The sequence below is a fragment of the Lissotriton vulgaris genome, unplaced genomic scaffold, assembly GCF_964263255.1.
Source record: "Lissotriton vulgaris unplaced genomic scaffold, aLisVul1.2 SCAFFOLD_1488, whole genome shotgun sequence".
Classification (NCBI taxonomy): Eukaryota; Metazoa; Chordata; class Amphibia; order Caudata; family Salamandridae; genus Lissotriton; species Lissotriton vulgaris.
The window spans coordinates 369,390-395,542 of NW_028251114.1; the positions used below are offsets into that span (position 1 = coordinate 369,390).

General features: G+C 48.6%; 1 protein-coding gene across 2 annotated transcripts in view; it reads left to right on the plus strand.

The window, feature by feature from the left end:
* Positions 1–26,153, plus strand: part of LOC147663023 (transmembrane channel-like protein 7) — a 496,357-nt gene that overhangs the window by 327,044 nt on the left and 143,160 nt on the right. For both annotated transcript variants that reach the window (XM_086950725.1, XM_086950724.1), the window contains exon 10: positions 1,316–1,433. In XM_086950725.1, the coding sequence (XP_086806851.1) occupies positions 1,316–1,433 (118 nt within the window). The remainder of the gene's footprint in view (positions 1–1,315; positions 1,434–26,153) is intronic.

Here is a 26,153-nt window from a genome sequence, read left to right on the forward strand (position 1 = left end):
TGTTTACCCTTCTGAGGATAGAAGGGGTTGCATTGAGTCAGTTAAGAGAATTGTATTGACAGATTTACTTAAGTTATGCACTGCATGCCAAGTTGTCTATGCACCTCTAATGATCATCATTTTCAATAAGGATAGTGTAATTCCAGTCCACCAGTTACTGTGAATAGTCGCACAGCAAAGTTGGCACTGTGCCAGCTTGTTTATCATTGCAAGAGCCATGGTTACCAGCTTCTGTACCATGTGAATCTTATTTTAGCATTGTGTCTTACATAACGGACTCTGCTACTACAGAAACAATGTAAGTGGAATTTGCAGCAGTATTACTACCAGACTCCAGTCTTTGTTTACAAACCTACATTATTAGTTTGACTTCATCCACCCCCCCATGTCCCCTCCAGTGGCATGGTTGGGGGTAGTCTGCAGACCGTCACTCCCTGTGTTGTCACTAAGGTCATAGGCTGTGTGATGTCACTTCCTGTGATGTCATCAGGTGGGTGGGATAAAAGTTGTGATATGGCTTTCACTACCACAGGTATTTTGGTGATTTGACCTCCATGGATCTATCACAATATACATTACAAGAAAAACATTGAATGGTTAGTCAAGTTATTTCTCTGAGGCGCCGCATCTGAATCATTTTTTTGTTGCACAATTAGAATATTTCCAACTACATCTGAGGGGGCTTAAAGTGATCCGTGCAACATGATTGTGGAGGTAGGATTCAAGGGCAACCTTATACTTGAATGTTAAGAGTGAAACACGTCTCAAGATCCAAAGTATCGTTTTTTAAGAAGCTAGTACTGACTTACGGTGCCAGTATGACAATAGGCAATATTGAATTGGTGTATAGAAATTGTTGCTGAAAGACTGTGCATAGTGTGATGAATACCAGGCAAATGGTAGAAGCATGTGCTATAAATTCTGATAACACAACAAAAATGAGATTGGAGATTTAGACGAAGTCTATTGTGAGCCAGCAGGGAATAATGGCAGATTACAATATCGTTTGTGCCAAGAACCTAAAAAAGACTTGTAAAGCCCATAGGGGTGTCTTTAATGTGATTACATTCGCAAAAGCAGGAATTCACAAATGCTGTTTGCACGTGTTAGCTCATTAAAGCCAGACCTACTGACTTTCTGATTAATGCATAGCTCGCTCTCATTTTCCCCCGCAGTATAATTGTCAATTTTCAGTTGGGTAGTTTATTATAAAGTAATGAAAAACGAATGTTGCACACCTTAGAGTAAATATTTAATCATCATGTAACATATATAATAGTGTACATGTAATTTGTAACGGCATTTTTATCCACAGGTGTGTCTTCATGCGATTGGTCAGCATTGGCGTTCTCTTGGTTTCGCTATGGACTCGGATCACCTCATGCTCTGTTGACAAATGTCTACCTTGTGGATACAACCATAACGTTTACCCAGTAAGCACATTTTCTCTCAGCATCTGCTACCTTATAATTGTGCCTCAAGAGTGGAAAATGTGAAATATTTTGATTTATTCGTTTGTTTTGTTCTGTTGGAATTGTTCTTTTTGTTACGAGGTGTAGAGCAATTATTTTCCTAAGAAATATTAACAGATAACCCCCAGAGAAGTGCGTTTGGCGACTCCATGAGCTCCATGCTCAGTGTTGTGTTACCACAATAAACGGATGCACTGCATCAATTTACCTGAGGTAATGGGTAGACTCTAATGCAACGTCACGCTGTTACATTTCAGAAGATTTGTTTCCAAAACACCGTAATGGTATAGTAAGATCTATTGCTTCAGTACATGTAATCCATGTTAACACTTAATCACCACACAGTGCACCAACACTCCTTCATTTCTTTAAGGAAAATAACACGGTCATAAAAGAAAATAACCCCAGAATCTACGTTTGTATTATTGGGCTCCGTATATTTTAATGAGCTTTTTCGAAAATAGGGAAACAATGAAATAAGGTATACCATACATGCAACAGAGGCCCAATATGCTGTAAGGATGCCAAACACAGTGAATTATATCAATAATAATCGATCAAACATATAAATAAGGAATTGACCATGAGGTGCCATACGGTCTATAGCGACAGCCTTCCATGTAAATGTCAACAGTACCAAAAAAATCTAAACATATATTCCAAAATTGTTTTTTGTAATTGAAGATAATGCAAGAACTTAATGGCACCACAAAATAAAACTTGGATACCAAAGGAAACCAGCATTTACAATGCAATAGGTCTCGCAGCATTAAAGTTTGAGTTATTGGCATTGTGTATGACAATGCGTTGCATACATTTTTTAGTAAACTTTGACTTGGTGAGCAGTGAGAGTGTGTGCAAGAGTATGCTGTTGTTCACAGCTGTTATTATTCACACAGCTCTTATGATTCACCTCACGCACTGGGCTGACGCAGTTATTATTCACACAGCTCTGATGATGCACCTCAGCACGGGGCTGCCGGCAGTTATTATTCACACAGCTCTGATGATGCACCTCAGGCAAATAGTGCCTCTAGTACGAACATACGGTCATTTAAGATCTTGGTTTGTTTGTATAGCCTGCATTGTAAAAATTAAAAGTTGAATAGCAATCATCACAAAAGCATGTATTAATATTTTACAATCTGACACTCATGTAGTAGATGTTGTCGTTGGTGCGTCTGCAGAAAATGTATCAGTCAATGGTCAATACAAAAAGACTGCCTTAATACATCAGGACACAAAAAGAAATATTTGGAAAGAGGAAGACAGTAGTAAAATTCTCAGTCATATTGCGTCCATAGTAGCTACTTTACCGGACAGTCACTTGAGCCCAGGGAACCAAGCTATCACTGCCCCACGCAACCAAGACACTCTCTCTGGATCATTAGCAGCACTCACCCACAACAGGATCAGCAGGCAGCCCAGTATAAGCCTCTGGAGGCGCAACACTCCCTCCATTGCTACAGCCTCCGCTCCTCAATGTGCTGCGCGGGGCAGACAGGCTGTCTGGGTTAGCTCCTCAAAACTCCACACCAGGTACGTTTCTGCCATCACTGCAGACCAAAGTGTGCTGTCTGCGGCTTCCAGCAGGAGGCCTAGCATGTGACGTCACCTAAACCCTGCCTAACCTCCCACCCTTTCCAATGACCATTTCAGGCGTCAAAACGAAAGAAGGACTACGTGAACGACCTCTTGTGTCCAATTTCTTATACACAAAAAATCGAAACCGCCATATTAAAAAGACGAATGGTGCACGTCCCTGAGGCCCTGTTTAATGCCCAGCACGCTCCTCGCCCTGCCCCCTGCTTCAGCTGCCCCCTCCCTCCTCGCCCCTTTCCCTCCAGTTGAATATTTTACTCTCGGTCCCTGGGTTTCTCCTGAAGCCACCTCCCTGACGCGCCCCCTCTCTGCTGTGTCACTTGTGGGGTGTCCACTAAACTTTAGCATTGTCCGGATATTATTCTTGGCGTACAGTGCCTGGGTGGGACTTCCGTCTTCGGAAGCCCACGCACGCACCCACGGAGTGCCTGAGAGCGGGGCTCCCATGCCCGAGGGAGAGCCCCGCGGAGGCTGCAGAATTCCAGAATGGCGGTAAGTGGGGCATAGTTGTAGGGGGGAGGGGGGTGCGCTTGTGTGTGTATGTGTGCGGCGGTGGCGGGGGGGCGGGGGTCTCTGTATGTGTGTGTGCGTGCGTGTGTGTAGGTGCGCTGTTGTGTGTGGGTCTCTGTGTGTGCGCGTGTGTGCGGCGGCGGGGGGGGTCTCTGTATGTGTGTATGTGCGCTCGTGTGTGTGTCTGTGTGTGCGCATGCGTGCAGGGGGAGGTGTGGCTGTTTGTGTGGTGGAGCTTTCCAGGAGTTTGGAGATGGCACCAGCGTGCGAGTTCGCGCGCGCGGCCTGCTCCAATCGCAGATTTTGGTATGCGTGTGGCCAGCTCCTGTCTCCTGGAAAGCTGTGTCGCTGACAAAAGGTCTCTGCCGTGACTGTGCTTTTGCGCGGTTAACGCCACGAGACCTAAAAAGAAAAGGCATATCAGATATAATTTTAAGCAAAAGGTCAATAGGCCAACAGGATAACATGTGCATAACAATAGAAAAGCAAAATGAAAATGGGTAAAATAAGTTGGGTGAAAATAAAATAGGGAAAGAAAAACTATAGGGGGGGATAAGGGATGGGCGTAAGCGCCTTGGGAAAATAACAGCTACGATGGGAAAATAACAGCCATTTGCGCTAGGTGAAAACCTATAGTAAGATAGGGGCCACTATGCTCTGGACATAAAGTTATCAAGGGTGTACCATATTGACTGTGAAGGGACAGCAAAGTCAGAAGGAAGTGACAAATTCCTATGTGTACTTCTGAGGTAAGTGACCTATACCCACCATGTGTGAAAGGACACATTATGTAGCACTTTCAAATCTAAAAAAATAACTTTGATTGCTACCGTCAACAGTAGGTCCAATAATGCAATATCTTTTTCAGGTAAGTCTAAAGAGGGGTTCAGTGCATATGGGCCCAGTAAAATTAGAGGGACAGTTACAGGAAAGGCAACTCCAAAAACAGTAAGTCGATCATGAACCTCTTTCCAATAAGTAGAGAGGTGTTTACATGTCAAGGACATATGAGGAGGAGTATCAGTAGCTTCATTCCAAGACTAGCAAAGTTCAGATTAAATTAACTTTAGCTTTAACATTCTATAAAGTTTCCAGTCTAAGAAATGTGCTGTATAAAATAGTGCCTGCGATTAAGGAGGAAACATTTTATTTCTATTAATATTTTTAGGGGTAAGTGCCCAACTGTAGTCTGGAATGGGGGTGGGGGAGATTTGACCTTTAAAGAATTTTAGACCACCATTTTTGAAAAGGTGAAATGGATGTTACTAATGCCTTATGGAAAGCTTTGTAATTTTTTTATGCTAAGTGACCTCCAAGGAGACTTGAAGGGTGCATGTTATCTAATTTTGAGTTTCGCTTTGATATTTAAAAAGCTGTAGAAATCCATGTTAGACTATGAGAATTTCTCCTGTAGTGAGGCAAAGGATAGTGGGATTCCATCCTCCAACAACTCGGGTACCCCATTGATTCTTTCAGTTGCCCAAACAGGGACCACTTCGCCTGAAACCGTGGTTGAAGCTTCTGAGTTATTCAATAGAGAGGGCCAAGGATTTAGATCCATCTTGAGAGCGCAAATATTGTCAGAAGATACGGGTGGAGTGAGATGGCTTCAGATTGTTCATTGTTAGAGCCATAAGTAGTGAGCATGGTGAGAAAGTGGCGTTCTATAAAAAGCCAGGAAACTCCTTTATTGGACTGAGTATCCAACAAGCATGCGCAACGTGCGACAAGAAAGGCTGTCTGATAATTGAACCACTTAGGGAGCCCATAACCTCCCATTAGTTGTGTCCATCTGAGCTTCTTAAGGCTCAATTTAGGTCTTTTATTAGTCCCGGGAAAGCTTGAAGATAGCTTATCGACCCGGATAATAATTTGTAGATAATCGTTCACAAAACATCATAGCCAAAAAATTCACAAGTAGCATAATAATAATTTTCAAAGTTTCCAATCTCCCCAACTGTGAAATAAATTTCGGGAACCAGGAGAATAGAAGATCCTTAATGTTATCTAAGGTCTTCTTCTCATTATCAGCCAAGGACTCTGAGAGATTACTAGAAAAACAGATAGTTTATCATTTTTGGTTTCCAGTGAAGACCGGACTGTCCAATGCAAGAAGAGCAATAATGAATATTGAGAGGCATAATCTTTATTTAAAGTGCAAACCTAAAATTCTGCGTAAGATTGAACTAAGAAATTAACCTGGGGATCGTTACGTCAGGATTCTCTGAGAAAATAAGTATGTCATCCACGTAGGTGCCTGTTTTAAATGTATGCGATCTAAAAGTGACACCTTTGATATCAGAAGACTCATTAATCAGAACCAACAACGGGTCTATCGCCAGAAAAAATAGCAGGGGAGATAAAGGACAGCCTTGACGAGTGCCTTGGTGTAGAGAAAAAGAAGCAGGGAGAACCTGTTCTAGCAATAGTACCAGCATATAGGCACATAACCATTGAGGAGAAGGATTAACCCAAATTAAAACAGTCCAAAAACGCCTCAAGAAAGGGCCTATAAACTTTATCAAAAGCCTTTTCCGCCACAAGAGCAGTAGCTATGTTTGCCGGAGATAGGGGGGAATGGCTGCTTTCTCGAATATGTGGCAAAAAAGAGGAGTATTTTTGATCACATGCCAATCTACCCTTGACAAACTCAGACTGCAATTGATGTATTACTTTAGAGATCAGAGACTCTAGGTTTTTCGCTAGGAGTTTTGCGTAGATTTTAGCCTCCATGTTCAGAGCGGAGATAGGTCTGTAGTTCTTAGTGTCAAGATGGTCTTACACCTCCTTAGGGAGGACAATTATGGTGGCCTCAACTGATGAGCCACATACATTACCAGAAAGGGCAAATATAGGCAAGATCAAATCGGAATGACACTTGTGAAACCTGATTGCGAGTCCATCAGGACCAGGAGCTTTTGATTGGACAATTTCATTAGAATCTATTGGTTTGTTAAGTGATATTTTCTCTATATCTGACCGATTTCATGGGTATATGTTTGAGTCAAGATAACACAGGCATATTTAGTGACTGCAATCTTCGGGTTGTAGAGAGAGGCAAAAAGGTTTCTAAAGATCTGTGAAATGTCTGATTTTTTTAGTCTTAGTAGCACCCTGGGGATCTTTAATTACTGTTATGATAGAATTATTGTAGGGGGGCGTGGCTTAGCAAGCCGCGATGGCGGCTGTGTCCTGCTGAGGCTCTGCGATCGGGCTAGCATCCTGCCCAGTTCCTGTGATCGCCAGGAGCCTCACTCTGCAGCAAAACCACCTGTAGTACCCCCACGCATTGGGGCATCCTCCGAGTGAGCCACGTGAGCTTCTGACGGACAGCGCACACCGAAATTTCGCTTGCCGGTGCCGAGCGCCGAGACCTAAAATGACGGGCGCGGCTCCGTCCCACAGACGCGGACGCCGCCGAGAGCCTATTCCCTGAGCGGCGGCCCTGGGAGTCGCGGCCAACCGTGAGCTACAGAGAACCCGGGAGAGTGGTGAGACCGGCCCACGGGTGTGCACTCCAGCCCAAGCTTTCTCTCGCACCAGCACTTCGGCGCGCAAGATGACGGCCGCCCTACCAGAACCCCGCTACACCGACACTCCTGCCCTACCGGGAGCCTAACCTGACGCCAGCACCAGCCAGCCCGCCACCGCGGCCCGCGGGGCACCAGTGGGCACGCTCTCCAGACATCCGTGATCTTCGCCTGGGGGCGGTGAGTGCCATTAGTCCCCCCCCCCCCTCCCCCCTCAGAGGATCCCAGCGCCAGCACCCCAACGGCCTCCTACACGGCTCATAGGGGATCACAGGTCACGCTGTCCCTTGATCGGCAGGCCCGGACTGGCTGTGGCGGGCACCGGGCAATCCCCCGGTGGGCCGCACGGGTGGGGGCTGGGTTGGGGCCCCTGGGGGCCGTTTTTGTTACAGGGCCGTTTTTGCTGCAAAAACGGCCCTGTAACAAAATCGGCTGAAAACCGGCCCTGGCAGAGAGCGCGGCCACCCCCCCTCCCCCCGGGAGGTGGGGAGGGGGGGCCGGCCGAGCACTTTGCCAGGGCCGGTTTTGGTTTCCAGTCCGGCCCTGTTGATCGGGGAGGCCAGAACGCTCCCGGCGGACCCGAGTGCCTGACTCTAAGATGGTGCCCATGGAGGCCTGAGCACCGTGACTGTGACCAGCGCAAATCACATCCTGAGAGCAGGGGTGCTCCCCCGAACCTGAGGTGATAGCGCGCCACATCGAGGACGTCCGCTCCCCCAGGACCCTACCACTTGACCCTTGACCCCGACGATTGGCATAGAACAGGCCACACTTGAGGAACCCCGTCTACCGGGGAGCTGGAACAGTGGAGGAGGAGCCGCCCCTGATGGCACGCGCCCATAGGCACTCATGTGACCTCCTGCTGCCCCGCTGACTTTATACCCGTGGACACTAGTGCGGCCCTATCACCACCAGCAGCCGCGAGTCACCATAAACACCCCCCAAACCAGTGGAGGCGCCCCGGGGAGAACCAGCACCTGCCCCCAGGACCAAGAAAGACTAGGGGACCAGCCCGCATCGAGCTGCCGCCCACCCGGGTGTACTGAGAGACGGTGGTCCGCCGATCACAATATCCACGGGGGTGCGAGACCCTCTCGCCAGCACTCATGGGGAAATTGAAGGCCTCGCAGGTGACGGCTGTCCCTGAAACTGCCGTCGAGAAGATGCCACACACGAGGACGTGGACGCAAGCCAACACGCCGCAAACCGACCCCACGCTTTCGGCGAAATTGGATCAAGTGCTGGCGGCAATTGAACTGTCCCGCCTCTCGATGGAGGAGAGATTGGGTGCCCTGATGACGGACATCAGCCTGATCCGCGACGATCATCGCAAGCTGGTGGATAGGGTGAAGGAGGGGGAATGGATCGTGGCCGCACTGCAACCCACGGTGAAGACGCAGGAAGCAGACATGAAGGAGGTCCTGCGCCGCGTGGCGGTCCTCGAGGAGCGTACAGTGGATTTGGAGGGACGCTCGAGGCGGTGTAACATCCGCGTCCTAGGCCTGCCGGAAGGAATTGAAAATTCGGACCCTCTAACCTACATGGAGTCATGGACCAGATCATTCACTCCTGAGGCGGAACGGTTGGCGTACTTCTCCATTGAAAGAGCCCACAGGGTCCCGGCCCGAGCGCCCAAGCCAGGCCTTCCTCCACGGCCCATGTTGGCTAAATTCCTGCACTTCCGAGACCGCGATGCGGTGCTCCGTGCGGCCCGGACGGCGGGGCCCCTACAGGTGGAAGACCAACAAGTCATGGTGCTCCCAGACTATGCCCGAGAGGTCCAGCAGCAGCGCTCCACCTTTCTGGAAGTTAAGTCGCCTTCGCGCGAATGATCTTCAATACTCCTTGTTGTTCCCGGCTCGCCTCAAAGTGCTCCACAAAGGGAAAGCTCTATTTTTCAACACAGCGGAGGAGGCGCAGGATTGGACTGAGTTTCACTGCCCGCTAATCCCTAAACCCGGACCCCAGAGGACACGCAACAACGACTCAAGACAATCCAGAAGACGGGGCACGAGCCGTGCCAGATCAGCCCGCCCCAAAAGCCAGGCATCCTCCCCCACGGGCTCACCCGACCTCACGCAAATCATGCAGGAGCGACAAGACGCCCTACGGGCGGTGACCGAACTGCACAAATCACCCCCTGCATCAGATCTGGAAGGCCAACCGCACCTGTTCACCCCTGAGAAAAGACCGGGACAGTGATGGAACAATGTCGGGGTTTGGCCCAATCTCTCCCCCCCTCATCGCGGCACACACATTGGATGCTACCCTGGCCGATCAACCTAACGCCTCTTCGTGACGGATGGACTGTCAACTGCTATATCCTTCTCATGGTTGCCTACTGTACTGCGTGACATCTAGGAGCCTAGACTGCTTAACCAGATAACTGTATGCGCTAGCAAGCGATAGACATTTCTCCTGCAAGAGCCCGACCCGCGCACAGGCCCAGCAGCGACACATGCTGCCACCCCCGCAGATTCCTGTTGTATTTCTCCCCTAGTGGGACACGAGTTTGGATATGCCACCTCCGGTGATATATCCCCAGTATTGGGACTGTTACCCACCCAAGGTTCTACTTGTTGTTAACCCCATCAGTTCCTCCCCCACGATTGTGGAAGCTTGGCGCGCAGGTACACACACGACACATAAACACTGGTCGCCCTCGGGGACTGCGGGAGGGTCCCTTTCTCAACCACGACACCCTAAGGATGGCGATCCCACATTCAGACATTAGTGTCCTTACACTGAACGTACGAGGCCTGCACACACCCAGCAAACGCTACGCTGTTTACTCCTACGTTAAGCGTATGTCAGCTAGTATTGCATTTCTGCAGGAGACGCACATTAACGCTACCGAACTCAATCGTTTGCAGGCCAAATGGCGAGGGACCTTTTGTGCCACACAATACTCAGCGTTTGCGCGCAGCGCCTTAATCTGGGTCAAACCGGGCACTCCCTTCCGGGTGCTCCGACGGGTAGTGGACAAAGAGGGCCGATATGCACTTCTGGAGGGAATACTAGACGGACAGGGAATCCTCCTTGGCAGCATTTACGCCCCTAATACGGAGCAGGATAAATTCTGGGACCACCTCACAGGAATTTTGGCCCAGTTCACCGCAGTTCCGTGGGTGTTGGGAGGTGATTATAACTGCACGCTACACCCCACCCTAGACCGCTCGCACCCCCCCCCCCCACACACTCCCCAGTCCCACGGCAAGCGGAACTCTTCAGGGCATGGACCTCACATTGGGTGCTCACTGACGCATGGCGACACTTACACCCACAGGCTCGCATTTACTCATTCCACTCGATTCCACACAACCTCCGGGTCCGTCTGGACCGATTTTTATGCTCTGCACCAATCCTCCCTAAGATAACATCTACAGATTACCTAGGTCGGATCCTCTCAGATCATGACGCCCACATCCTTCGCTTGACCTGGCGCCCCCCACACCCGCCGGTCCCCACCTGGCGCCTTCCCAGAGATTGCCTATTGGACCCAGTCTTTAGAGATGCACACAAAGCCAGCATACAATATTACTTCTCACACAACACGAACACGGCATCATCGGTACTGGTGGAGTGGGACGCGTTTAAAGTAGTGGCAAGGGGAGAATGCATCAAACAAGTAGTAGGGGTTCGCCACACGTTGGAACGGACACTCCTATCCTCAGAGCAGAAATTAGCTGCACTCACTAAACAGCCTGACGACTCGGAAGACCACGCCGTGCTCGCGGCCGAGGCTAAGACAACATATCAGACTGCCTGCGCTTATCTCCGAAAATACAATTTTAGGTCCTACGCCTCTAGGGTGCATAAAGACAGAGACAAAACGGGGGCACTACTGGCCTGGAATGCGAGGCAGGACACCGAAATCAAGCCGATCACGGAGATTGTCAACCCGGAAGGCGTGCTGGTGCGTTCACAGGCCAAGATCCTTTTGGCGTTCCAGCGCCACTATGCACAGGTGTACGGGACCCCGGCCCAAGGTTCCCCGTCTTCTGCGGATGGTTTTTTTAGACCCGCTGTCGTTACCCGCGATATCGGATGAAGACAAGCGCACACTCGATGCCAAGATAGCACCCTCAGACATCACCCAAGCGATACGTACCATGTCACGGAATAAAGCGCCGGGACTGGATGGCTTCCCACTAGAATACTACTCGACATTCTCTCCCCTAGTGGTCCCCTGACTATCCCGGATGTTCGGGGCATCCCTTCATCTGGGGAAGCTACCCCCGTCATTGCGGGAGTCCGTGATTGTCACCTTTCCCAAACCCCACAGGGACCCACTCCACATGGGGTCGTATCGTCCCATCACGCTCCTGTCGGCTGACTGTAAGATCCTCGGGAAAATCCTGGCTGACCGGTATGCACAGGTCATACGCCCACTAGTCCACCCCGACCAATGCGGCTTCGTTCCGGGGAGGAACACCTCCCAGAACCTCCGCCGAGTCTTCCATATCCAGGATCAGGTACGTGACAGATTCCCCCGCGCCGCCTGCCTCATTATGGACCTGGAGAAGGCGTTCGACACCCTCACCTGGCCCTATCTATTCTCAGTCCTGTGGCGCCTCAACACCGGCCCGACGCTCACGGCATACACACGCCTTCTGTACACCGATCTGACCACGCGTGTTCGTATTGGGAAACGCTTATCGCCGGCGTTTAGAGTTCAGCGAGGCACGAGACAAGGGTGCCCCCTGTCGCCTCTTATTTGCGCTAGCAGTCGAGCCGCTGGCGGTTCGGCTGCGCCGGGAGGGTGTGACCTGGGGCATTCCGCTCGCGGACGGCACACATTGCGTCTCCATGTACGCGGACGACCTCCTCATATACGTCCGGGACATTGAGACTGACCTGACCCCCATAGGGGTAACGCTGGCGGAATTCGCAGACGCCTCGGGACTCCAGGTGAACTGGGACAAGTCCACGGTCTACCCTCTTCACTTGAGTCTACCCCCCCGGGAAGTCGAGCTCGGACCGCATAAACTCTCCTGGTCCGCAGAAGCTCCCCGATACCTCGGTGTCCGCCTGTACCACTCTCCAGCAGACATCTTTGAGGGTAACCACTGTAAAGCACTCGCTGACCTGCGCCCGACTGTCGCCTTCTGGAATAAACTCCTGCTAGCCCCAATAGGACGGATAGCCCTAACTAGCTAAAATGGTGATGCTTCCCCGACTCCTCTACCACTTCACAAATCTGCCGGTAGTGCCACCCAGGTCCTTTTTCCGAGACGTCGACTCCCTCCTAGGTACCCTTATCTGGGGCGCGGGCCGACACAGGGTTGCCCTGAAAACCCTCCAACTTCCCACAACGCAAGGTGGACTTGGAGCTCCGTCCTTCGAGTCTTATTTCCTTGCGGCACAGCTCCAATGGCTGTCACACTGGACGGCAGACCGTTACCCCCAGGAGACTTTTACCCTGGCTGGCAGAGTCACAACCCCGGAACTCACCCGTCTGCTCCTCCCGGGCACCAAGCCACGGCGAACATACCCCCTCCAGGTAGCGATAGCGCGCCGGTGCATGATGCGGATCCACCGGATGTCCCCCAGTAGACCTCCATACTCCCCACTACTACCGTTGATAGGCAGCCCCAGGCAGGACTCCTACTTCGCGGCTCCACTGTTAACCGAATGGTCGCACTGTGGCATCACAGATATGGGAAGAAGGCCAGCTGAAATCACTCGACCGACTGGTCGCTGAATACGGGCTCCCCCCAGGTCAATTCCTCAGGTACAGACAGTTGCTTGATGGGTACCGGCCCCATTATAATCTCCGAACCGGCGAGCCAGACACGCATCCAGTAATACATACTATTCTACATATGGGAGTGGGTCGCCACTTGGTCACCTGGCTATATAAATCTATCCGGGAACTTACACACGCCCCCTGACGACCTTACGTACTACGAGGGAGGAGGACATAGGTCGCACACTACACGACTCGGAATGGACTAAAGCACTTGAGGCCCCAAAGCGCGTCTCTAGGAATGCCCGCTTCAAAAATATCCAATACTATATTTTACAAAGGGCATACCTCACCCCAGCGCGCCTGCAGAAGTTCTATCCCTCCACACCATTCCTATGCCCCAGATGTTGCTCCCCTGATGCAGATTTTCGTCACATGTTTTGGAGTTGTCCCAACCTACACCCCTTATGGCGAGCGGTACACGGAACACTGTCGGAACTCACAGGTCTTACCACACTAGCCACCTGGGAGTCCAGCGCACTAGGCATTTTTCATGTCCCTAAGCAAGAACCGGTGCATAGGCGCTTCGTGTCCTTAGCGCTCCTATTGGCGAGCAGATGCATAGCCATGCACTAGCGGTCCCCGGAGGGCCCCCCTATAGCAGCATGAACAGGGGCGGTCTGTAAATGGGATGGCGGCAGAAGAAGATGCTCTTAGGGAAGAGGAAGCCAGGGGCGCGCGTAAAATTTCCATCTCCATGGAATGGGCCATGCTCCTTCATAGCTTCCGGCAGTCCTTGCAAGCAGGGGACCCGCCTACTCCTCCCCCCCCCCCTCCGCCCGAGAGAGCCAGTAGTCTCTGCCTGGTGTCAACCATTCCAGGGCCGAATCCCTGTGCCCCATGCATCCTGGTCAATTCCCATCTATCATATCGCCCATCCCATCACTCACATGCACGGAATGTATCCACCCCCTGTCCGTCCCTACCCCCCTGAGAGTGCAAACTGGAAAGCCCTGTGCCCCCCCGACCCCAGTATCCCCCTACCTGGACCCTGCTAGCGCCCACATGCTTCCCCCCCACAGTTTTGTCCCCCCCCCCGTTCTCTGGTAACACCACTATGTGAATTGTACAGACCCCGATCCTACGCCCTAGAGGCGGGAACTCATATGCCCACGGTTATTCTCCGTCCCCTTGGCGGAATATGTTTACCGTATCCCAGCCTGCAGACATGTTTGCTAGATCTGTGCTATTTAATGGAGGAAATACCTAATTGTACCAGTTATATAAAACAAGAAAATGTTGCGCGCCTAGCTGATCGTGGCTGAATGTTGACGCCACGTCAGCAGATGATTTACACTGTACCCATATACTATGATGCAACAATAAAAAAATAGTTTTTTTAAAACGATAGAATTATTGTATTAAAATGTTAAGTAAACTGCTAGAGATTTACCTGCCTTTAAAAATATAAACGTTTCTTGCTGTTCTGGGCGTGTACTACCAAGTGTGTTCTCTTACTGATAATGGAGTTACATTTATTGTTGAGGCTCTTGATCTCTGCCATTAGAGCAAAGTAGAATGTCTATATAGTGATGAATTTACTTTAACTGTCTTCTCAAGATTTAATATCCTTATTCCTGTCAGCCATTTGGCTGATGCAGAAGCACATGTTAAGGCATCCCATAAGACCACCGGGTAAGAAATCTAACCAGTATTTTGCTTTAAGAATTGTGAGGTTTCTTTGTCCTCTTCAGAGTCTAGGAGCTCAGTGTTCATCCGCCAATCACCTCTATGAGGGCATGTGGGGAAAATTCAAGAGAGACCGTAGTGGCAGCATGGTTGGAGATGGGTTCTATTGAGTAGTCTAGAGAGTCTTGACATAAGACGAGCACTATAATATAATCTATCCTAGAGAAAGAATTATGAGGGGTAAACGTGAAATCTGACCCTGCGGAGTTCTGCAGGCACTAGATATCTAATAGTATTATGGGTTGTGCATACATTAAGCCTGCCGTTATGTGCTTTAGTGGTTTAGATGGTCTATATCGAAAGGCTGATTGTCTGTCAAGAAGTCCTTCAGATCAATGTGTGTTAATTGTGGTAAGGAGGTAAGCTTGGAGTTAATAGTATGTTGAAATTAGGAATCCTCAATATTGGGGGCATATATATTATTGGAATAGAATTCACTATCACTATGGGAGAGTCTGGCTGTAGACCATCTGCCTTCGTTGTCTTGTTCGACTACAGTTATGGAGAGGCCATATCTTTTTTTAATGAGTGTAATGACACAATTCTTTTTTTGCAATCACAGGGGAGCAGGCCATGTCTGAGATTGGGCCAGTTTGAAGAAAAGGGCTTGTTTGTCACCAAATTTAGTTAGGAAAATTATAACTCTTTTTTTTAGGCCAGTGCAATAATTTAGACTTTTTCTACGTTTTACTGAGTGGTTTAAGCCTTTACATTGAGAGATATAACTTTCAAATCAGGCATCATAGAAAGAAGTGATGTATAATTACATATATTGGAGCGCAAATGCTGAGAATAATGGGACATGAAGTGACATCACCTGGGCTAGAGGACGTTTGTCCCACTGCTCAGGGACTAGAGTGAGGACGTGAGGAAAAGGGGAAGAAAATGAGGAAAAAAGATACAAAGAGAAAATAAAACTCTGCCCAAGATGAGAGGAAAAATCCCAAAGGACAAAGTAAGAACGTAATAGGCTTTATAAACATCCATGTGACGGATAAAGCTCGGAGGAGCTCACCACACTTGCAACATGGTGATCAAAAATAAGCCCTTGAAATGGCATAAAACTGCCAGCCAAACATATGAAGCAGCGGGTGAAGCAGATGGGATAAAACTCCTGACCGAATGGTAACTAAACAAGCATGAGAAATACAATATAAATCCATTAAAGAACGCAGATTATAATAAGTCAAAGTAGGAAGCCAATTGGTATAAAGCCATATGATACATAAGAAATAACATAAATGTGAGTAAGCATTATCCAAACAACTGTTCCATAGGTAAAGGACGACAATCCGTGAACCTATTCGAGAATGCAGCCTGTAATGAGACAAAACAAAAGACGTAACACTTTTAAAACAATATTTTAAAAAACTCAAAACATTGATATTAACCAGCATCCCTAACCCAAACCCCACTTCTTTGAGAATTGAAATAAAAGTAATAATCAAAATTAAGGTAATTAGCAAACAGTTATGCCTTAATGCATTCATAGAGCAACCTAAAGAGAAAACAGAACTATAAGGCATTTTTAAGACATATCAATTATACAATATAAAGTAACCAATGTAAGGGCCAGGCATCGCCAATTGACAGCACATCACAATAAATGATACACAGCATAACGCATATACAAAAAAACTGTCATCAGTGCTCCGGGAGATAGAATGGGGATCTATCATGAGTCGGAGGTCGTAGGGTCACAATACCAATATATACCAGTATATATAAAAGGGTGCGACCACCTGCATGCATGCATAAAAGGCACTTCAGATACAACCTCGCAGGAGTCAATTAGGGGGGGAATTTGAGGAACCTGTAGCACCATACTTGTCCATCTGAGACTCGGACGTATTATCCAAGAACATAGCAAGATCCGCAGGTTCATCAAAGATTTGTCTTTTACCTTTAAAGGCGATCTTGAGGGACCGGCGAAGGAATGCGGGATGGCTCTTTCATGGAGTCTATTTCATAGGATCAAAAATCCCCTCCTCCTAGACACAGTATTTCTTGCAAAGTCTTGAGAAATGAAAATATTATTTCCTTCCAAGTGGCCTCTTTAGATTTTCTCACATGAGCCAAAAAAAATTCTAGGTGTTGGCGGCATAGAGGCTTAGATAGTACCGGGCATGGGATTGTAGAATCTTTACACTGGAAAGTAGGGATCCGATGAGCATGCTCAATTTTGTAATCATCTCTCTGAAAGTGGATTTGTAGGGTGAGTGAGATCCAGGGCTCCACAACTCAACCATGGAAAAGGCTTTCACCTCAGTGCCCTCAGATAGCCCAAATAGTCTGAGGTTTCCATGTCTGTTGTGGTCTTCAATATTGGTAATGTCACCCTTGAAGAAGGAAATAGCCTGATTAGACCTTTGTAATGTTTTCCCATGGGCTGCATTACAATTCCTAATATTGTTTATTTTAGATTCAGCATATTTGAGTCTAATGTTTAAATCCTTTAATTCTCTTCTGCTATTCACGGCCTCAACATGATGAAGATTCTTGTTCGTCTTGGTACTCTGTGCAGTGTCTTATACAGCATTACGTTTTTTCAAGTTGGCTTCCATCATTGCGGTAGCCTCAATTTTATTCTGGTAGTGGAACCCTCACTCCCGGGGATTCCGGGAGTGGGGGTTAATGTTTTGTGTGTGTTTCAGTTTCTCAACGGAGTGTTTATCCTTTGAATCGTTGGATTCAGACATAATGTGTTATTTGGGTGTGACTTCGACTACAATGCAGATGTGAGGACCAAGGTGTAAATTACTGTAGGAGGTTCCCAGCTTGAGGAGCAAACACTGCCAATAAACCTTTATAGAAACCTTCTCTAACTTCTACCAGCATCTGGCGATCTAACTAGCTCGACCAAGGAATGAAGATCCAGAGAGCTACAGATCAGGTCACATCTGTGTGTGGTAACAGTCATAAATACCTCACCATTTGAACATGCGTAACAAGCATGCCAGTGTATGGGTATCGCTAGCCAGAGAGATCTAGGCAAGGAGCAGGCCAATCTGGAAGGGAAGGCCAATAGCCAAATTTTGAAGAAACTACAAAAAGAAAAGAAAGGAGAAAACAGCCATCATTGACAGCAGAATTTTCACAGTCTGCTCATTGTAGACGTGCCATGTTCATGAGGTACATATGCAGGAATAGAGCTAAATGTGTATTCAGAGGGTGGGTCATGGCCCAGGCACAGCGTCAGTGACTGAGATCCTGTCAAAAAAATGGGTCTGCCAGAAGAAAGGGAGTTTCGGGGCTCCAAAAGCAGATGAAGCCCTAGATTTATTAAATCAATTGAGGAGAGGGTGGGCCTTAGGGGTAATACCCCGACACCCCCGACTCATGGACCAGATTACTATGGAAGCCGCCGGGCCCTTCATGTAGATCTGAGACTTCAAGAAAAGAAATACTCGTGCGGTGCCATCTTGAAAGCCATCTGGATCGGCAAACCTGAAATCGGGGAAAATCACACCACGGGCCACCGGGTCTTCGTCAAACAAGCACTGGGGCACTAGAAGGCCCAGTCCCTGTAGATCAGGGCTGGAGCAACAGCTTTAGGGTGGTGCACGTACGGGCGCAGCAGAAGCGCCACAGAGCTCACAAAGGGCCGCCATCAAGCACTGTACTCTAGCCACATCCTGTGTTAAAGCTGAAGCTACATTTGTTTTTGACTGGAAATCTCTTCATCATTAGACATGGAGAAATAGCTCCCAAAGTTTATCACAAAGGCTAATTGTGTGCATCTATTTCTCCGCTAAAATCAGTTAATAGCCAACTTGTAAAAAAATAGACATTCCTTCACCAAACTACAACTGAAAGGAGTCTGACTGTTCTCCTAACCATAGAAAACTTGGATATTAACTATTTGTGGTGAGCTGCCCAACCATAGCGTCCCCCCAATGCACTGCTGACATCCACACACATTATGCCACACATCACAGCTTTGTGTGTGTGTGTGTGTGTGTGTGTGTGTGTGTGTGTCTGTCTGTCTGTCTGTCTGTCCATCTATCTCTGTCTGGCCCAAACTCACAAAAGCACTACAATTCTCCACTTTTGGTTATCAACACAAATATCACATGCCATAACCCGCACCACCCTACGTGTTATATACACACCGACTTGTATAAACCAAGGTTAAAATGAAGTTATGATGCCGTAACTTATGTTTAAAAAAAATGTACTTAAAAAACAGGTCAGCTTTTTATACGTAATTAATTAAACCCCCAAAAAAACGAATTCTCAAGCTGTGGTTTGCTTCACAATGGTCCAATCACAACTAGCCATGTAAATCAAACCACTCACAAGAAATGTTAACATAGATCTGACAAATGCAATTGCAAAAGATAAAAACAATGTTACAGGTCAGATTACTTATCACATTTTCAAACGGTGGACTTCAAGGATGCCATGCTACAGATCTGTCTGATACTGCAGTTCCCTCTGAAGCCACACAACTCCAGTCATACTTATGCCATTGCTACTCACTTAAGGACACCAGCCTGTGGGCCCATACTGTTTTTACATGCAAGGTCCAGAGCACACAAAAAGAGTTCCTTGAAAAGTAATCACATACGTAAGAGAAATAAGATCGTACATCAATAGTTGTTTTTATAGGTGATCGTGGTCCTCCTTCAAGAGGAGATCCAAAGAACATGAACCAGCCGACACATGTTTCATAAAAACGGGTAGTCACCCGTGACTCTTCAGGGCTGAGAAAGTGCTGTTACCGGATCCGGTAACAGCACTTTGCTCAGCACTCCACGTTGCTTTCAGCATTTGCCCTTTTGGAGATCTTGACGGCAAGACCCGCCTATCTTTCTCTGCTAAACTCAATAACTTTTGGTTACTCGCAACGTTTTGGCCGCAGGTGGCCTTTCTCCATTGATTTACCCGACCAAAACCGGGTTTGGAATATCACCGGTCCCCCGATACTGCCCTTTTGAAACTTTCTCAACCCTGAAGAGTCGTGGGTGACTACCCGTTTTGACGAAACACTTGTCGGCTGGTTCATGTTCTTTGAGATAAGACAGGGGTTTCAGGGGTTTTGGGTTCCCCCTGACCAAGTAGCACCGTTCCATATTTGTGTTTCTCTCCACTTTCACCTCTCACTGATGTGCGCCAACTATTTCTGAACACCAAAACCCATCGCAGAAATCTTCCATACTGATTTTTGTCCAGACTTCCATTCCGGCTACAAATTCCATGCCAATTCCTTCCAGGTTAGTACTGCTAATAACCCCAATGGTGCCTGTGCCGAACCTAAACAGATGTCAGCCCACAACAGGCCTGTGTCAATCTATGAAGTTATCGAGGTGTAGCTAGTTGTCATTGAGCCAGATCTCAGCCTTCAACACAATGGCAATTTTTACCAGAGGGTGGAAGCTCTATTCGGCTCCAATTCTGATACAGTCCAGCGACTACAAAACCTTCCACAAGAGACTGATGATATCAAGGAGGTGGACGATCTGCTTTCCCCTTCAATACGGAGATAAGGGACTTTATCTAGACATTCAAAATGCCAGTGGGTTAGACACCCTCGAGTGTGAGCTGAACTTGCCAACTGGTCCACCAATGGAAGACAGAACCTCCTTTATAATAGTGTATAAAGCAGTGGAGGCACTAGATTGATAACTGCCTCACTTTGAAAGCAAAACCATTTTACTAACTAACCAGGGCCAACTTTATCAGAATCTCTATTGCCTTTTAATGAGGCACTCACAAACGCCCTCTTGGCCACTTGGTCGAAGCCATGCTTGGCTTTTCTGTTGAGTTGACCTGTGGCCCGGTGACACAGATTATCCCCTGGTGACCCTGATTTCCTGGTACAATTTAATGCGCTTGAAAGCCCTGTAGTAAAGGCATTGACGAGTAAGTTGAATCCAAATATCCCCATACACTTCCCCCTCAAACAGGAAATCAATGTATGTTGATGGCTCTGGCAAAAATATTTGTTGTCCTCTAGAAGGCACCTGAATGTGGTGTGCTATCTGGGTAGGTATGCCCATGCTTTGTTAGTAATGAGCATTGATTTATTGCCTTCTTACCAGACAATCTCTGGGGGGGGGGTTTCTTGCGAAGTGATTTGTGATGGACAGGGTGCAGCAAAATATGTACTGAGCTGTGGCTTGAACACCAGTGATTGCACACAACGTGCTATCTGCACCAGCATAATGCTCCAGAAGGATTTTTTGGGGGATGTCCCAGTATCGCTAATGGACATACCCTTTGATGGATCTAGACTTTTTGTAGAAAAGCCAGACTCTGCACTTTACTGTTTTAAGGTCAGTTGCAGCAGTGTGCAAATTGCACCAGCAGTATAGGAAAATACTCAACCTTCTCAGCCAGTGCATCAATTGGCCCAACCATTTTTTTTATACCGACCCCATTCATAGCAGCAGGGTCAGTATTCATCTACTCTCTTTATCTCTGCTGCTCCGTCCCCCAGGCTTCTTTGGTTTGCCCTCCCAGCCCTACAGCCAGCCTGCAAGCTTACATTTCCTGCCCGGCTGGAAATCTCTCACATTAGACTTATCAGTTTCACAAATTGTTCTAAGGGATTACTGATGCTTCTTACATCCTAGTCTTGTACATTTACCTCCTTGTCGCATATGTCAAATGGTGACTGTAGACCCTACTGGTCTCAGGGCACTGCTTAGGATCTCCTACGGTAGCATACTAAACACAAACTCATCTGTGGCAGGGCGGGGCACGCTCCCTCCCCATCCAGGCATCACGGTTGTGACAGACGTGTCACCAAATCCTCCTGAGGCACAGCAGCGTTCTCTTGTGATTTTTTTTAAATTATATACTTGTGTGTTTTTAAACTACTTACTTACTTACCCCTGGGCATTCATATCGCTTCAGGCACTGACACCCCCGCACAGCGGATCTATCGCTGCAGCGGGTGAGGTGTTTGGACCTTCTTGCCGCCATTCGCCGCGACCAGCAAGACACGCCCACTTGCACTGGCCACGCCCCCTCCACCAGGCTCATATATAAGCGCTGAGTACAAGCGCCGCCCAGTACACCGAATCCTCCTGAGGCACAGCCGGGAGCAGCGTTCTCTTGTGATTTTTTTTTTAAATTGTATACGTGTGTGTTTTTAAACTACTTACTTACTTACCCCTGGGCATTCATATTGCTTCAGGCACTGACACCCCCGCACAGCGGATCTATCGCTGCAGCGGGTGAGGTGTTTGGACCTTCTTGCCGCCATTCACCGCAACCAGCAAGACACGCCCACTTGCGCTGGCCACGTCCCCTCCACCAGTCTCATATATAAGCGCTGAGTACAAGCGCCGCCCAGTACACCGAATCCTCCTGAGGCACAGCCGGGAGCAGCGTTCTCTTGTGATTTTTTTAAAATTGTATACTTGTGTGTTTTTAAACTTCTTACTTACTTACCCCTGGGCATTCATATCGCTTCAGGCACTGACAACCCCGCACAGCGGATCTATCGCTGCAGCGGGTGAGGTGTTTGGACCTTCTTGCCGCCATTCGCCGCGACCAGCAAGACACGCCCACTTGCGCTGGCCACGCCCCCTCCCAACTCCCTTTTCACTGGTATAAAGTATGTGTCCCTACCGGAAGCGCAGTGGACGAGCGCAGCGGGCGCAATGTTTGCGCGCCGAAGGCGCGCCTAAGGCAAGCCCGTCTGCGCCCGTCCACGACCGACCGGGACCGACCGGACCAAGGGCCACCTCCCCTTGCCCCATCGAGGCATTACTCGTCGGCCCAACTTTACGGTCTTCAAGGCCCCTGGCCGATCAATGATTCTGTGACCTCTTACATTGACAGCTTGGGACTCACAGCCTCCATATCCCCATCTTCTCTCCCTTCCCCGTCTCACTCCCCCTTGCACCCCCCCCATCTCCTGCCCTGAGCACCCTGCTGCATCCACACCTGCTTCTCTTTACATCTATTACCTTAACACGCGTTCTGCTGTTAGGCACTATCATGAGCTCTCTGTTCTCTTAGACCTACACAAACCTGATCTCTTATTCCTCACAGAGACCTGGTTTCGTGATAGCTCTCTCCCTTCCTTATTAGCAGCTCTCCCAGCCACTTATTAGGCGCTTCGAGCCGACCGATCCGCGTATAAAGCGGGCGGGGGTGTTGCTTTGATTGCTCGGAAAGAACTTCCCTTTCAGCCTCTCACTTTCCCCCCTGTTGATACCTCTGATTTCCTAGTTGTCCGTTCTCTTTCCCTCAAAGTCCCTCTCACCTGCCTACTCATGTACCGTCCCCCCCCCCAACCTTCCCGAGCCTTTCTTCCTGGGTTTCAAGAGCTGGTGGCCACCCTAGCGGTTAACAACTCCTCCATCATGGTGCTAGGCGATTTTAACTTTTGGCCCTCTGACCCAGCAGAATGCTCTATTTCCAAAGAATTTTCAGACACCCTTCGTTCCCTCAATTTTAATTCCTATGTTCACTCCCCCCCTCACACTCAGGGTCACACCCTCGACCAGATCAGATCTCTCAACTGCCCTATAGTGTCCCTCTCCACCTCTCCCTGTCCCTGGTCTGATCACTTTTTGATTTCTTTATCTTCACTACTTGACTTAACCACCAAGCCCCCACTTTCTAAAAATATCTGGGCACGCTCTTGGGGCCTGATTGATGCATCCTTAGTGGCCTCCACACTCCGTCCCTTCTGCCCAGATCTACTTGGATTACCGCTTACAATCCAAGCTGACTCTATTAACTCATGGCTCCAGTCAGGCTGCGACTCGATCGCACCTCTCCGGCGAGTTTCCTCTAAACGGCCTAACGACTCCAACCGCTGGTTCAGTGAGGAACTTAAGGCGCTGAAACTCTCAGTTCGCCACGCCGAACGAGCCTGGAGACGTCACTACTGCCCCAACCTTAAAGCCCAGTACACCTCCCTCCTGTCGCAATACAAAAAAAACATCTTAACTACCAAAACTGAATATTTCTCTTCTAAAATCTTAGCCGCCGAGAACCAGCCTAAGGAAATTTTTTCTATAGTCCACAATCTCGCTTATGCTGACGGAACCACCCTCAAACCCCCTCCGTCACAGTCTCTATGTGACTCCTTGAATACTTATTTCTTGGACAAAATTGAAAAAATTAAAGCCAATATTCCTCCCCCTTCTTCCTCCTTCTACAATCCCCCTAGCCCTCCTGCAAAGGCTCGCTTTGACTCATTCCCCCCCTTAACGGAAGAATCCCTCCTTTCCCTTCTATCCATGGTCAAATCAGGTTCCCCTCTAGACCCCTGCCCTGATCACATCCTCAGGCTTATTTTCACAACTTGTGTGTTACCTCCACTCTCCTTTCTTAACTGTTCCTTATCTCAGAGCGTTGTTCCTCCAACTCTAAAAACAGCCATTATCCTTCCCATCCTCAAAAAACCTGGTGCTGACCCCTCTGCTCCTGTCAACTTCCGACCCATCTCTTTACTACCCTTTTTAGGGGAAGTACTGGAACGACATGTGACCAGAGCCCTTACCACCTTTGTGGAAGAAAACTAGGTTTTAGCCCCCCGTCAGGCCGTATTCCGCCCTGCTCATTCCACCGAGTCTGTGGCGCTATCCCTCCTTGACTACCTTAGAAAAGGTATGGACACCAACCTCCCCCAGGCCCTGGTCCTCCTCGACCTTTCTGCCGCCTTCGACGCGGTGGACCACTCCATCTTACTCTCCCGTGTCGGGGCGGCCGGGGTCGGCGGGGTAGCCCTGGTCTGGTTGTCCTCCTTCATAAGGGACCGCACCCAAGCAGTGCGGCTGGGCGATTTCTCGGCTGAGCCCTGTAAGGTGCCATGTGGGGTCCCCCAGGGTTCCTTCCTTTCCCCACTACTTTTCAATCTCTACATTGCCCCTCTCATCTTTGCCCTTCAACAAATGGAGGTCTCCGTATTTAATTACGCGGATGACCTCCAGCTTATATTCACTCTATCTTCATCCCCTGATTCCATGTCTAATTTTCAAACAACTATGATCTTCATCCGGGACTGGATGAACCACAACCACCTGAAACTAAACCCAGACATAACCGAACTGGTTTTGACAGGTGGTTGTGCCAGTCCCTGGTCGTCTCTCTTTTGGGCCCCTTCCTTGGGTTCCCCCCCTTCCCCCTCTCCTTCCGTTAAAGCGCTCGGTTTCAAGATCAATGATCAACTCACTTTACACTCCCAGATGAGTTCAGTGGTGTCCTCTTCTTTCCTTTCTCTCCGCACCATTCGCAAGGTATCCCGCTTCTTTTCTTTCCCTGCCCTAAAACTTATTGTATTGGCTATGGTCGTCTCTAGATTAGACTACGGCAACGCTTTATACTGTGGTATGCCCGCTTACAATGTTCGACGGCTTCAGCTGGTGCAGAACTAGGCCGCTCGGCTAGTCTATAAGTTGGCCAAGTCACATCACGTCACCCCGCTTCTAAAATCCCTGCACTGGCTCCCTATTCGTGAACGCTCATTGTTCAAAATGGGTTGCATTACCTCTCAGGCTCAGACAGGATCCGCCCCCGCCTTTATCTCTTCTGAGATAAAAATCTATACCCCTGCAAGGGAATTGCGATTATCCTCCCAACACCTGTTGACTGCCCCCCGGTTTCGCCGAAAAAAATGGGGAGGTTCCAAATTCTCCACAATTGCCCCCATCTTCTGGAACTCACTCCCGCTCCACCTCAGGTCCCTCACCCAATATTCTCTGTTTCGAAAAGCATTAAAAACCTTTCTTTTCTCATAGGCCTTCCCTCAATGATTTTCTTTCTGTCCCCTGGTCCCCCCTGCTAATTGAGGCTCAGTGAACCACAGCGCCATGAAACCGTCAGGTGTACGTGCGCTTTAGAAGTGATTTAAACTAAAACTAAAAACTAAACTACTGGAGTGAGTTGGAAACAGTTGTCATTTGTAAAAAGTGATTACTAGAGGCTTCGAGTCTGCAGTGGAGCACCAGCTCCATATCTGCCTTTTGAAACTTTGCGCATTCTTGCTATCCTTGAAAGTCTTCATATACGCTATCAGAGATGTCTGGTTCAGATCCTCACGGCTAAAATGACTGTCATATGGCACTGCAACAGGTTGGCGTGAGGTCTTGGAGCCTTGCGCAGAAGGCCCTTGCACCCTTAGAACTGGCAAGAACTGTAGCAAATCTTTCTGGTGGCGAACCACCTCACAGGATTTCTGCATGCCAGAGCAGACTGGCTGAGCAGGTGTCGGCTTCTGGACCATGAGTTGTGTCTCCATGCAGAGTTAGGACTAGTGGGGGCTGCCTGTCCTAGATATGTTCACCACTTCTGAGAATGCACAGTGTCAAAATGTTTGGATGCTAGAGTTCTCTTCAGGAGAGTCTACTAAAGACATATTCCATCTGCGATGGGACACTGGTCTCCTGCACACTTTCCAAGTGTTACCTCTGTTACCTAGAGTTATGATGAAAATCAGTATACTCCAGGCCCAAGTCATCTTGATAGCCTCAAATTAAGCCAGAAGAGTGTGGGACCCAGTTGCCTTTAGCCAGAACATTTGTCCTCTGATCCAACTACCTCTTCAGAAGGACCTCCTGTCTCAGCAGTAGAATAGGCTTATGCACCCAAATCTCCACAACCTTGACTTTTATGCGTTGATGGTGATATTTTCCA